Genomic DNA, 15,660 nt, shown 5'->3' with positions numbered 1-15,660 from the left:
CAGAACAGAAAGTCTATAAATAGACAGGACACACAGAAGTAGGTCTCTTGTGGAGAGGAAAGACAGCAGAAGCAGTGAAGGGTAAGGCTTTCAGCTATTGCTCTGATCTCTTGGTTTTTAACTCTGCAACTGGCTCTGTGTTTCTTATTTAACAAGATGGTTACATCTACATGTGCGTGTGTGTGTGTGTGTGTGTGTGTGTGTGTGTGTGTGTGTGTGTGTGTATGTGTGTACACAGAAGCCAGAGTTTGGTTCTCCTGAAGCTGGAGTCACAGGTAGTTTTAAGCTGCCAGATGTGAGTGCTGAGAATCAGATCCAGGTCCGCTGGAAGAACAGTACATTTTGCAGCTCTCTATCTTTGAATCTTTAGATATGTGTGTTTAAATTGAAGTAACTTTAGAATTTAAGAAACTATTCTAGGTCTATGGCATGAGTGGCAAGATTTCAAGACTGGGAAAGGATAGTAAAGTATAGATGGTATTCAGGAGAAAGAAATAATGGGGGTAAGGCATATTAAATGAGGCGAAAATGGGAAGGCAGGGGAAAAAACTATTAAAAGAGTAGGTTAACTAACACTAAAGACTTCTGAAGTACATATGAAAACCTAGTATTGTAGAAACTTGTTGATACTAGAATTTGGTAAATAAGGGTATTAATAAAGTATTAACAAGCTGTTATTAAATAATGAGATAATGTATCACTTTGTTCAGCTGCTCCCTCTGAATAAGAATAACCAGTTGAACAGGTGGAATGGGAATCATGAGTACATTTAATTCTTTATGAGCTACTCTCATTCTCAATGAGGCATTTGACTTCACTATTTTGGGGCTCTTTTAGTGCTCCATGGAAGAAGCAATCAAGATCATCCCAGTTATGGGTGGATTGGGAACAGTTCTATTCTTTACCACATCGTTCTTCAGAATAATCTTGGTTTTCATGGCCTCTTGACTGCCCTTTGTCCAAGTCCTCTCTGTTGGGTAGATCAGTATGATGAAAGGATCTAGTGGTTGAAGAACCATGTCTACCACAGAGGCTTTTGTGCTCTCTAAAAAGTAAGTTTAATTTGGAGTTCTTATGCTCAGGCATTATTTTTCTAATTCTGGTATATAATATGTTGTCCAGAAAAAGGGGTCCCTGGCATATTATCTTTTACTAGAGAAAAGTATACTATGTTTGGAGTATAGTTTCCAACACAGGAGATTCTAAATCATTTTCAACTTATAGCTCTATTTCCAAATCTACCACCCTCATTCCTCAGTGCTCCAATGAATTTTTGTGACTTTCATTGACTTGTTCTTCACCACAGAATCAACTTCTACACAAAAGCAGGAGACCATCACTTGTATCTCCTCCTCTACTCAAAGAACTCCAGTTCTGACCAGACCCCGCTGATGATTTCTGGGGAAGTGTTTATCCATAGAATATAAATTATTGACAATGTGGTAGATGCAAACAATACTAAATTTAACAGAATAGTGAATGGTATAGCACACAGTAGGGTTGCACAATAAAAAGATATCTAACTGTGACTTAAATGAAGATTCCATATTCTTGCTTTACTTTCAGATGACACTGTGTTGGCAGCCATTTCTATGAAGTGTCATAGAGAGACCTGCTGAGAACAAAGTAAGTGCAACTACCCATCCAATCCTGATGTTTATACTCATTCAACTGTATACCACTGTCATAAGTGCAGCCAAATATATTCTGATTAGATTTAAGTACCACATTCATGACAGAACCTATGTTTGTGTAGATAAATTTGGCTAAAATCTGTGACTTAGGATACAAGCTATAGCATTGTGTGATATTTGGTTAATGAAAGTACTTGCCTACAAAAAAAAAAAAATCCAACTAAACAACAAAAACGAAAACATCAAAAGAACAAAACAAAATGTCCCACCAACCCACTAAACAAACAAAAACAAAAAATCCTCTACAAGTCTGGATTTACATCTTACACTACTGACTTATTGTGCCTAGTGTGTAGAAACAAACGCCTTACTGTGTTCTCTGTATCTTGGCAAAAAAAAAAAAAAAAAAAAAAAAAAGAATAATAAATGTTAAATGCATGACTGTTCCTGTGGCCTTGTGTTGCAATGCTCAAAAACAGTGAAATAACTATGTTACCCTAACCAAGATTCATTGTCAGAAACACATAAGTTCCTGAAGGAAAGGGAAAGTCTGGGACACAGATATTTTGCTAGGGCGTGGAATTCATACTCACTGTTTTGGAATGGAGATAGCTATAGTGATTTGCAACTTAATTTGGACCCTAGAAATATTCTTGAAATAAATAAACGGGTTATATCGACTACTTGCGTCATCATGGTAATGAGGAAGTTAGATCCCGCCTGAAGTTGAAGAGTCATATATCCTCACCTTCATTCCTGATGTTATTTCTTCTTGCCCCCTAGCAGTGTGCGGCCTTTGGGATGGTTCAGCAGTCTATATAGGAGGTGGAATATTTACTGGATGTGGGACTGCAGTGAAACAGCCCAGAGATGCCACTGTCTTTCTCTCAACCATGCTCCTGTAAGTAACTCTTTCCTTGTGTTCTTCTAAGTAAGATAAGACACTCCATTAATTTTGAAGCTCCTTTGGAGAATTTATATTGTGTATCCTTTTTGCTCTTTTTGGAGGAAACAGACTATTGTTCATATCTACTCAGGACAAGTAAAATCAGATAAAGCTAATCATTTCTATAGAAAGAAATACACCACACACTCTTAAAGTGAGTCATCATTCCAGGAGATGTAGAAATATCTAGAGAGGTCGTGGATCTTGTTAAATGACCTATAAAGAAAGAGATTATTTTTTTTTTTCAGTATCTAGTGGTAAGAGCAAGTCAGATGACAAGGGCATGGAATGATCAACATCCAAAAGTCAAATTGCAGAAATTGAGACCATTTGACTAGAATGAGTTAAAAGGAAATTACATATTGAATTTGTGGTAACTCAAAAAGGTAGACAGTACTGTGTTCTGGTTTCTGGATCTCTGCTATGATATACTTGACTTGAATAGAGTTAATCTTATTTTCTAATGTGGGGACTTAGTGTTCAAGGGTAACAGATGAATATCTATCTATCCAGCTCGAGAAGGTCAATCTAGCAAAATATGTTTCAAAAAGGATAGTATGTAATATTTTCCATTTCTTCTTGAAAAAGTTTCTAAGAATTAGATTTTGTTAGAAACAAAAACTAGTACTTTTAGTTCCTTGAACTAAGCTTAAACTGTGAATATCTTTCAGATAATAAATGGCAGGACTGTACATGTACGTACTGTATACATGTATATCTACTGTGAATACAATAAATTAGGGCTATTGTGCATACAATAAACTAGGGAAAGCTTTATGATTTTTGAAAATTTAGCTGTACAATAAAAATTTTCTTCCCCATGAAACATTGCCCAATTTTTAGCTCAACTTTGAAGGGTCAGCCCTAAAAACATGTACATACAACTCATATTATACTGACTAAGCATATATTTGAAGACATGTATGTATATATGGGTATATATGTATATAAATGTAACAACTAAAGGAATGTTCATGAATATAAAAGAGAAAAGGGACTTGGGGGCAAAGAGAAGAAAGAAGTTAATGATGTGAATATCACAATCTCAAAAAATGAAAGAAATATTTTAGAAGGATTTATCTTAAGAACTTTTCTTTTGCTTAGAAATAGTTGATGTTTATAATATGTGTTACACAATCTTTTTGATGTTTTAATTATTTTGAATATTTGTGACTTGGGTTATTTTTACTCTAAATACATCTTTCCAGTATTCCAATTTCATTTTCAATATTAACAATTGCTTTTATCAAAGGTAATGGACGTGAGGAACTTTTTTAGACTTGCTCACTAAAAAAAAAAAAACAAGTTTTTACTTTGATATCTACATAGTGCTTTATCTCCTGGAATGCATTAATTATCAATATATTAGAGCTCTTGTTTTGTCCACCTACAAAATGTTATTTGATGATGATGGTACCAACACTGCTAATTGTGAAAAAGAAACTCATTCAAAAGACTTTGTTTTATAGAGCAAGGCAAGTAAATAAAGATTACTAGGGCTCCTGTGTTCACATGCTTAAAGATAAAACTTAATCTCTGTAAGTAACAAATTCTGCTGACACTGAGCCTAAAGACTATGGATGTGTTCCCTGCAACCCAGTTATAACTGAGAGAGCCTGGGTGTGTCCTGAATCACAATGCATAATTCAAAGCCCATAGCATTGACAATCTGTCCTATAACAGCTGATACTAGGATATAGGGAAAATCAATTAATCCTACCAACCTTCTCTTTGCACAAAACAGTTTGATGGCATTAGACAGGATCAGTCTACCTAGAAGGTTATCAGAAAGTTCAAATTTATAGAAAAGAAAAAAATAAATAAAAAACTCTGAAGATTGTTGTGAAATGGCAAACTCATAGAATTATTACCATAGGACTGTAAAGCCAGTCCAGAGGCTCCTTTTTGTAACAGAAATCTCATTATCCTCAGTGTTATACAACAGTCATTCACATGTTTACTCTTTTCAGACATGAAGACAAAATGAAAGGTACCATGCTATCTGGTCAAAAGCACACAATGCACATTTAGTTTGGAAAATTCATATTTTGCCTCCACATATTCTGCAATGACTTTTGACTTTAGCTGTGGGTTTTGTGCAGAGGAAGGGGGAGTTTGCTCTGAGACTGTAATGTATCTCCTAGGAATGTCAGAAGCTACACCCATAAAGTCTCACCAACGTGATTGCCTAAGCATGAGCTGAATAAAGACAAAAACAGTAGACATACTAACATGAATGAAGTGAAGCCCAGGAGGGCTGAGTATAAAAAAGAACTATAGGCGACTACGGCATGACGTGAGTGAGAGAAATAATCTTCCCCAGAGAGAAGCACACCCATGGGTTATCTAACACTAAATGGTCCTCCCTGAAAATCTCACATACAGGGAACATTATAGAGGTTGCACAGATATATTTAAGAACATATACCAGGCTGTGGTGGCACAAGCCTTTAATCCCAGCACTCAGGAGGCAGAGCCAGGTGGATCTCTATGAGTTCGAAGCCAGCCTGGGCTACCAAGTGAGTTCCAGGAGAGGCACAATGCTACACAGGTAAACCCTGTCTCGAAAAACCAAAAAAAAAAAAAAAAAAGAATAAAAAGAAAAAAAAGGATATACATACACACACACACACACACACACACACACACACACAAAACAATTAATGAGAAAAGGCTATGCATTTACATAAAAGAGCAAGGAGAATTATATGGGGGAGTTGGGAAGAAGAAAGGGAAAAGTAAATAATGTAACTAAATTAATATAAAAAATTTAAAGGAGGAAGTCATAATTGAAAACCAGCATAAATTCTTCAAAATTCTTACAACACTGAACTAGAAGACAATTTATTTAATCTTCCAATGATGAAAATTTCATAATTATTTCTGATATCAATCCTAGGCTGTGGGAAGTCATCAAGTTCTGAAGTTCTGACACTATATTCCTGTGCAAATATAACAATTTAATTACATTTTCACAGTGAAAGTCGCTTCTTCACTACCATGGCTATACAGTATCAAATCACACAGGGAAAGGCACTGGGCAAATACGATGGAATTTCTTTTGGTAACTTTGGATTAATGGATCCAAATGGCTCATGTTTCTGTTAGTAGGGGCACTTCTGCTGCTGCTGCTGGTATCAAACTTCCTACTATGGGAGAATGTGGCCTCTGTGCATTTGAGTAGTGATGAGACTGATGATGATCAGCTATACCTCAAGGAACTGTTTGATCATGCCATGATACTGTCTCAGGATATCAGTAAGCTCAACACTGAAATGCACAGGATATTTATAAGTACTTCACTTACATCTGTTTTACTTATTTTTCATAAAGCAACCTCCTTGTCAAAGATTGTTTTGTACCACATTTATAGTTATTATGAACCAAGTTTCCTTTACACCTTTAAGATGTGTTACAAATAATGCACTTTTATAACAACAAAATAAAACAATATTTATTGAAAAGTAATGTAAAAGAATAGGTTAAATCTCCTGAAATCTCAAAGATCTTTGAAGAATTCAATGAGCTTTGAAACTGCCCATACTTATCTTTAAATTCTCTTAAATTTCCATTTGTGGCATAAAAATCTAATAGACACATCTAGGGAAGAACTGTGACTTCCTTACCTTGTTTGCTGGAGGCCAGTCTCTGTTAGCATTGTTGCTTAGCACACGACAGGCATCTAATAGAGAAGAAATGCACTACAGTGAGTCCCATGGAATGAATGAAACTAAATTATGATGGTGTGTCAAGAGGAAAAGCCAAACAAACAACCAAAGCAAACAAACAAACCAAACATTAGCTTCTCAAACCTTTAAATGCTGGGAGTCCATGTTTATGGAAATACAATGAATGAGTTTATTCAACTAGAATGCAAGTTTAGAAAAGGAATGGTTTTCTGTTCCTGAGAGCTATGTGTTGGTCAGTCAGTATCAAAGAGGGGACAGTACACATGGCTTCTGCATAGAAATTGGTACCCAAAGAATGTGTCTCTTTTTTTGCACAGATATATTTAAGAATATATATATATATATATATATATATATGTGTGTGTGTGTGTGTGTGTGTGTGTGTGTGTGTGTGTGTGAAACAATTAATGAGAAGAAGAGGCCATGCATTTAAAGAGGAGAAGTATATGGGGGAACTGGGAGGAGGGAAGGGAAGGGGTAAATGATGTAACTATATTAATCTAAAACAATTAAAGAAAAAGTGCTGTCTCAGAGAAAGTGATAACTGAAAACCAGCATAAATTCTTACAATACTGAACTAACAGACAATTAATTATCTCTCAATGTACGCAATTTTATAATTATTTTTGATATAAATTCCAGGCTGTGGGAATTCACTAAGTTCTGACACTATATACCTGTGCAAATGTAACAAAATTACATTTTCACAGTGAAAGTGGCTTCTTCACTACCACGGCTATATAGTATCAAATAACACAGGGGAAGGCACTGGGCAAATATGATGGAATTTCTTTTGGTAACTTTGGATGACTGGATCTGAAAGGCTCTTGTTTCTGTTAGTAGGGGCACTTCTGCTGCTGCTGGTATCAAACCTCCTTTTCTGGGAGAATGTGGCCACTGTGCCTTTGAGTAGTGATGAGACTGATGATGATCAGCTATACCTCAAGGAACTATTTGATCATACCATGATACTGTTTCAGAATATCAGTAAGCTCAACATTGAAATGCGTAGGACATATGTAAGTACTTCACATATCTCTGGTGTATTTCATAAAGCAACCTCCTTGTCAAAGATTGTCCTGTACCCCACTTTCAGTTATCATGAACCAAATTTCTAATAATACACATTTCTAATTATACCATAAAGCATCAGCTATTGAAAAAAAAAATGAAGGGAGGAGAATGGGTTAAGTTTCCTGAAATCTCAAAGGTATTTGAAGAATTCAATGAGCTTTGAAATTTCCCTTACTTACCTTTAAATTTCCAGTTGTGGCATAAAAATCTAATAACACAGCTGGGAAAGAGCTCTGACTTCCTTACCTTGCTTGCTAGAGGGCCAGTCTCTGTTAGCATCTTTACTTAGCACACAAAAGGCATCCAATAACAAAGAAATGCACTACAGTGAGTCCCATGGAATGAATGAAACTAATCTAAATTGTGATGGTGTGTCAAAAGACATAGGCATGCCCCTCTCCCACACAGTCACACACAAACATTATCTTTTCAAACTTTTAAAATTAGGAATACTTGTTTAAAGAGTTACAATGCATGAGTTTATTCACTTAGAAGGCTGGTTTAGAAGAGGAATAGGTTCTCTGTTCCTGTGGACTGTATGCTTTCTTATAAAGTTCAGTCAGTATCAAGTATGATACAGTAGACAAGATTTCTGTATAGAAATGGACATGGGAAGAATGAGTCTGTTTTTGTACTAAATGTGAATTGATGTTGTCTTTTAACTCACTAGTTATTCTGTCATTCCCTTCATTCTGCTTCAGACTGACACTGAGTTCTCTGAAAAATTTCATCATAAATTTGTAAGTACCTCCCCCTGCTTCTCTCTTCTTTCCCCCGAAAACCTTCAGATTAATGACTTTGAAGTTAGCACAGGAAAGAATCCAATTTTCAAGTAATACCTCCAAGGGTAAAACAAAACAAAACAAAAAAATATGCCCGCTACTATAAAACAGAGTAAGAATGGGACAGCTTCAGAAAGTTTCTGGTTTACAAGACATAGAATGATTTTTAAGGTCTTTCTCCCTTCCTAATTGTTGTTTACTTAAAAAATTCTTTGCACTTGCAACATAATGCTTTAATAGTTGCATCCATGGAAGAACTCTAATTCTATTATGCTGTTTCTATAAACCAGTTGCTGATGACATCTTTATTTAGCACACTGGGGACATCCAAGACAGGAAAAGTACATTGCACTGAGTCACAAGGAATGGATAGAATGAATCTAAAGTGTGATAAGTCAAGCTGCGAGAAAGCAAACAACAGCAACATATTAGCTTCTCATAAACTCCTACATGCTGGGAATCATATGTAAAGGTTTCTGGTGGACAGGTTTACTGGGAAGGCTGTTCTAGGAAAGAAATACACCCTGTCTTCCTGAAGGCTGTATGTTACCTGTTCAAGGCCAGTTATTGTTAAGAAAGAGACTCTAGACATTGCTTCAGTACAGATATGGTCACCTAGAGAATTTCTCTTTTTTGCAATAAATGTACATTAATGTTGTCTCCTTACTCACTTTTTTGTCACTCTGCTCATCTGGACTCAGCTAAGTTCGTCATCAGAATCATATGACAAATTTGTAAGTGCCTCACTTATTTCCATCCTTTCCTTCACAAAAGCCTTCATGCTGATGAAATTATTTGTTCAAGATTCTCTCTAAATTCATTTATTTCTAATTTTAAAAAGTATTATTGTGACATAAAACTATAATCATTGTGGCTAGGGAAGAATTCTGATATGCAGATCTAGGCTTTTAAGGAGCAAGAAATATTGGCATTTTTCATTTAGTTCACTGCAGATACCCAAGAAGGCTGAAATGCTTTAGAGTCAGTTAGATGTAGGAAGCAGAACCAATCCAAAAGGAAACCATTTCAAGAAGGAGGAAAAGCACTAATTGATTTTCAGGAACCCCCAGGGTTAGGAATTCTGTTAGATATCTCCAGTGCTAGAGTTCATTCAGTAGGGGGCAGGTTGACAGGGAAACACAGGCTCTCTTTTCCTGATGACTGCATGTCTCTTCAAGATCAGTCAACATACAGGAGAAAAAAATATACGGCTACTGTGAAATAATGGGCATTAAGAGAATGTCTCTGCAGTTGCAAAAGATGCATTATTGTTGAGTTCTTACTCAAACGTTTCTCATTCCTCATTTTTTACTGACCCTCTTTCAAATTTTTAACATTCCTAGTAATCCATTAAACTTCTGCACAGTAGCTGATTATCAGTTTAAAATAACATGTCGGTGGTAGTGTATTTAAAATAAAATATTTAAGATTGTATACTGATCAATATGTAAATAAGTAATTCTGATGTTTTTTTAATAACGTTGCTTATTATTACTTAAAATTGGTCACCTTGTTATATCTACTTTTGTCAAATTTGACACAATTCCAGTCAGGATTTATGATTAATACTGGATGGTTCCAGTGTATGTACTCACTTGTAATTGAAAGAAAACATGTAATTGCCTAGGTAGCCCTGAAGAGATGGACCAGTGGTTCAAATGCCTAGGTTAAAAGACAAACATCAATTTGGATATACAGGAACCAAGAAATTAATGAATATAGATTCTATACTAACACTGGGCCCAGATTCTAGAGAAAGACGATTTCTGAGACACTTTATATTTACATGTTATGTTATTTTTAAGGCTTCCCTTCCATAAAGAAAGATTTAGGAGAAATAACAAAAAATAAGAGAAGAGAAAATAGAAGAAATGTTTGGAGCATTGGACATTTAGATGAAAAAGCAAAATGAGATTATAGACCCAGTTAAGAAGAAAGGTATCAAAATATTCACATTAAGTCTTTAACCTTAGATTTTATGTAGCGCTAATTTTTAAAAAGCACACAGCTCTTAAGTACATTAATATTCCTGTTGTGGAATCACTGGATCATTTTCCAGATTCCAATTAACTGAATGTTAATTTTGATATATACAGATGCTTGAGTTTTTTGAAGATCAGGAGTTTCTGATCAAGACTCTCACCTGCTGCCACAATTACTCCACCAAAACTCCAGAAAACGTGGATGAAGCCCAAAAGATCTCTGTGAGTCTTTAGTTGGATTTTTTTTTTTTAACCTAAATAGCTGAAGCAGTAGGCTGACTCTGCTTTGTCATGCTGTAAGTACTGTAGTAGATGTGGTAACCACACCTGCAGGAAATAGAGTGAGAATGAACACAGAAAAGTCATGTTAGATACTTCATAATAAATAAGCAAATGTTAAGTGATTTTACAGCAGGTCCAAACATGGTCCGTCAGAGGGTTTTAGTTTAACAATATCTCACCTCTAGACTTTACTCAGTAACTACAGTAACAGCAGTGTTGCTTGTCTGTTACCAGTGAATGGCTCCCCATAGCAAATCTCACATTACTGACCACCATGCTCAGTCTTCTTGATTTTTAAGACTTGCTTGATTCTACATCTGCTTCTTATTTTCCTACTCATTCCTTCTACTCCTCTGATTTCTTCTTTGTCTTAGCTGTAAGCACCTGAACAAAGGAGTGCTGTAAATATGACCTGAGAATGAGTCATGCCTTCAGTTGTAATGAGAAGGTGTATATATCACTACAACTCTAATTTACAACTGTTAGGTTCTTTCCTTATGATTCTTTCCCATAACTTATCCCCAAATGAACTGATTTAGGCATCATGTGAAAATGATGAGGTAAAGTGAAGGAAGAAAGTGTATCTAGGTATGTACTCTAAGACCAGGAATTCTCAAAGTGTGTTATTGGCAGTGCTGCAATTAACACACACAAAACCTGGATGATGTAAGTAGACTGAGGCTTTGAAAATTTTCTGGAACTTGGACCATCAACCTTCCCTGTCAGAATGAGTGTCAGGTTCCACCCAATAGAAGTCCTCACTTATTCATATGCAGCAATGGTCCCAGTAGACTGCCTGGCCAAAACCTTTGCATCTGGGCCTTTCCTTCATGTATTTTTCCTCTTTCCCTCAAAATGTCCACTGGATTCTTCCCTACTCTTTTTATTGTCTCTATAATAGTTAAATATATCAGCACATAAAACATTTTAAACCAGGAAGGAGTTTCCATGTAAGATTCTGGAACATACTGGATAGTCAAATATCTGTTGTTATTTATTATTTTTTATTATTATTATTATTATTATTTAAGATTTTTTGTTTCATTTTACATACCAACCACAGTTCCCCCTCCCTTCCCTCCTCCTGCTCATCCCCCATCTTTAATCCCCCACCCTGCCATGCATCTACTCCTCAGAGAGGTAAGGACTCCCATGGGGAGTGAACAAAGCCTGGCACACCAAGGTGAAGCAAGACCAAGCCCCTTCCCTCTGCATCAAGGCTGAGCAAAGTATCTGTCCATGAGGAATGGACTCCAAAAAGCCAGTTCAGGCACTAGGGATAAATCCCAGTGCCACTGTTAAATGCTGTTAAAGGGAGAATGATATCTCACTGTTCCACTGTTCTTCACTTACATTTTGAACAAATATATTGTACTAGAAGCAAGGAGAGGGAGTGTTCTAGACTGAGGAAACATCACTTACTAATGCCATATTTTCTTCATGGTATACTTTTTATTAATAGCCTAAATTAACCTAAAAAATAGGTATGATTGTGAACAATCTAGGTTTTTTTGTGGGATGAATTTAAATTAAATCCCCTTGCTCTTTACATTGGGTGAGATCTATTTTTCCTCATTTAAAACACATACTAAGCCTCAGTTTTTTGGGGTGCCCTCCACAAGCTAAATAATGAAATGTGTAATAGCTAACAAGAATTTTAGAGGGCAAAATTCTATATGGAAAGCAAAACATGATCAATGAAATGGGTAATTAGAAATAATAGATATATACATACATTTTTATTATGATAAATTACAGGTTAATTATTTTTACTTTACTAATTTATATTATTTTCATTCCCCCAAAGCATTTTACCTTCTCATAAAATTACCAAGGAGATATTTAAATTGCCTGTCTCATAGAAAACAAAAACTAACAAATTGTTCTTTATTTCACTTATCTTAATGTAATTGCTGAAAAATGCTCCTTAGCTTGAAGACTTTCCAAAACTGATACTCAGTAGAGTGTGGGCTTGGAATAACACTCTTAAAAACCTACTGACCATACTCGAAAATAGGACAGAAACACATAATGACGTCATATCATTAGCCAAAGACATTGAGAGAAAAACTGCAGCACTTTCTGAGGACACCAAGAATATACTCAGCTCGGTGAGTAGTGTTTCTACCTTCTATTTTTCCCATTCATGAATGATCTGACTTTTGCAATGAATATTAAATGTTGAAACACCTCATTTTGCCAAAACAGATTTTGGCACTCAATCTTGTAGACAGTCTCGGAACTAATGAATAGAGAATAAAGTATAACCTTTACACAGTAATTTGAGCAGTACCTGTCATCTGGGCATATTGAAATACTCCTCACTACTTTATTGGACAGTCTTATTAAATTACTCCTAGCTAATCAGTATTCATTACCAATGCTAAACACAAGTCTATCCTCAAGTTTGAAATCCTGACCTTTGTCTTCAGAATCATAAAAAGCAGATTTCATTGGAAGTCAATTTATTGAAAGGAAATAGGTACATGGGTCTTGTACTTTTACTTTTAGATGACTGACAGATTTATTTATCGTAGCAAATGTCTGACATGTAAAAATCCACACCTGTGATGGAAGTTTCATATTTTTTTTACTTTTCTTTGTGATAACAAGTTTTTTTTTCCTACCTTTTTTTTACTTTTTGAGTACTGATTCTATTTTTTCTCCTTTTTTTCCTTTTTTTAAAAAAATTATTAAATTTGTATTTTAATTTTACACATCAGCCATGTGTTCCCCTGTCCTCCTCCCTCCTGCCCCTGCTCCCACCTTCCCCCCAGCTCCTCCCTTCCATCCCCATCTCCTCCAGGGCCAAGACTCCCCTGGGGATTCATTCCTAATTTTTATTTCAAACGTTTTCATCATATTCTTTACCCTCCCCAGGTCCTACAGGTTTTCTATACCACATTATCTACCCAACTTTATGTTTTTTCTTTCCCTCCCGCCCTCTCTCTCATAAAAAGAAAGACAAAAAGAAAATAGAAATCAAACTACACAAGAAAACTATGAAAAATATAACACAGAAGATGAAAAATACCCTAAAAAGAAAAACTACAGCCTCAAAAATGAAAAAAAAAATGAGTATGTTTTGTGTTGGTCTTTTGGAGAGGACAGATTTTTCTGGTTTTTATCAGATATCAGTTGCAAATAACTTTCTGGTTAGAAATAGAACTCTGTGTCCACTTCCCCTTCTCAGTGCTGGAATTTTGTCTGGTTTGTACCTGTGCAAGCTATCAAAATCTCTGTGAGTTCATTTGTGTATCAGCCCTGCTGTGTTTGGAAGATGTTTCCTTGGAGTCACCTACCACCTCTGTCTCTTACAATTTTTCACCTCCACACCCATGTAGATTCTGGATGATTAAGGGGAGGGGTTTGGTAAAAACATCCTATTCAGGGCTGAGTTGTTCAAAGTCTAATTCTCTATACATTGTCTAGTAGTGGATCTCTTGTTAATTACTATACATTGTCAGAAGATCCTTCAGTGATGAGGCTTGAGAGATACTCTTATCTATCACAATGTTTTATTGCTATGCTCATTTTGCAGAATAATAGTAGTATGTTTTTTTTTGCCAAACTCTTATAATTTTCATAAATGTAATTTAATATCTAGAAAGAAAAGGAAAAGCAAACACAAGCTTTATAAATATAAACTGACTGATTATCATTTTGGTCAATAGATTTATGGAAAAGCAGAAAATGTGGATTACACTGTCTTGACTGGTCTTGAAGACTTACAATCATCTGATGAAGAATTTCGCCATTTTGCTCTCTGTAAATTATCCTATTGCTTGCGTGTAGATATGAATATGGTTGACAATTGTCTCAGGCTCTTGAGGTGTGTGGTGGTTGGTAATAGTGACATTTGCTCATCTCCAAGAATTAGAGATGACTCATGATGATACATCCTTTTAAAGAATCTTAATTTTCCATACTTTGAGGGTATACTTGAGTATAATGGATGCTTTTAAAAAGAAAAATAAAGTGTATATATGCCAAAGTTTACCAAGTTAATTTGCTGGGTGGTGGTGGTGGCAGCGCACACTTTTAACCCCTGTACTTGGGAGACAGAGGCAGACAGATCTCTGTGAGTTTGAGGCCAACCTACGCTACAGAGTGAGTTCCAGGAAAGTCACAAAGCTACACAGAGAAACCCTGTGTTGAAAAAAAAACCAACAAACAAAAAACAAAACAAAACAAAACTTGATGGTATCTGTTATTCATTTAGTATTAAGTGTGTTAATATTTTAAGAGGTTTAATTGGTAAATGGAATAATCTACAACTTACTTTAGAATCACAGTAAATATTAATGTTGATATAGTCATTAAAATCAGAGAGTAAATTTCAATTAAAAATATTTCTGTGTTAATAAATAATGGGGATGCTGGGATACCTCAAGAAAGTAATTCAATTTCCCAGAACCCATCCTGTTGTATTATGTCATAGCTACCCAACAGGTTCTACAAGGCTAGGACCCCCTGCACTCTGGTTCAGCTATGTTTTATCTATCTCTTATTCCTAAGTCACCTGCACTCACCACAGTCCTCAAAGAGGACCAAATAGTTCCACACTCGGGGGTCCAGTCTAGTCCTAGGAGCCATTTCCATGCCTTCTCAAGCTCCAGGATTGGGCTAGGATTCACATCCTGTGTTTAAGAGTAGTCCTTTTGGTCCATCAGACCTTCTCCTGTCATCCCATGCCATTATCTTTTCTCTAGGTCCAGCCAGGCTGGTACACTCTTATATCTGGCCTAGACTTTTGAATGTCTACATTTGTTCCTATGCTTCCTGCACTTACCTAAACCCAACAATTTAATAGACCAGAATAATTCCTAACTACATTCTAAAACTTACCCATACAGTCACAAGTAAGTACAGCTTTTACCCCTTGTCAAAGAAACTATTTAATCTCAACTTTCCTTCTAAATTTTGATCTCTGTATTCACAGACTAGATGCAGCTCTCAGGTCTTATTAAAGAATTTTCTTGTACATGGCAATTAACAAAGAAATTCTCAAATAAAAGTTCAAAGAAAAAATATTAGTGTTATGCTTACTCATCAGAGGGATATCTACATCACAAAAATTCCAAGTTTTAGAGACCACTTTGGAAGATGGGGACAAAAAATTATTAACAGACAGAGCGTAGTGAGCACCAGAGCAAAACAGTGTTTTTGGACATGATAGGACCCATTAACTCAAAAGAACTGTGCTTGTTTGTACAAGAAACTGCACAAGAACAAGATAGTAAACATTGGTACATGTAGTGAGGAGGTGAC

At 35.7% G+C, this 15,660-nt stretch overlaps 1 protein-coding gene across 1 annotated transcript; it reads left to right on the top strand.

The window, feature by feature from the left end:
• The first annotated feature begins 2,504 nt into the window (after positions 1-2,504).
• LOC118584648 (prolactin-7A2-like) lies at positions 2,505-14,282 on the top strand. Its single transcript, XM_036188910.1, has 6 exons — positions 2,505-2,535; positions 7,113-7,288; positions 8,827-8,859; positions 10,222-10,329; positions 12,321-12,500; positions 14,064-14,282. The coding sequence occupies exons 1-6, from the start codon at positions 2,505-2,507 to the stop codon at positions 14,280-14,282; spliced, it is 747 nt and encodes a 248-aa protein (XP_036044803.1).
• Positions 14,283-15,660: the final 1,378 nt, after the last annotated feature.

The sequence above is a fragment of the Onychomys torridus genome, chromosome 5 (assembly GCF_903995425.1).
Source record: "Onychomys torridus chromosome 5, mOncTor1.1, whole genome shotgun sequence".
NCBI classification, from domain to species: domain Eukaryota; kingdom Metazoa; phylum Chordata; class Mammalia; order Rodentia; family Cricetidae; genus Onychomys; species Onychomys torridus.
Note: the sequence above shows the minus strand (reverse complement) of the source record. Positions and strands in the feature narration are given on the sequence as shown.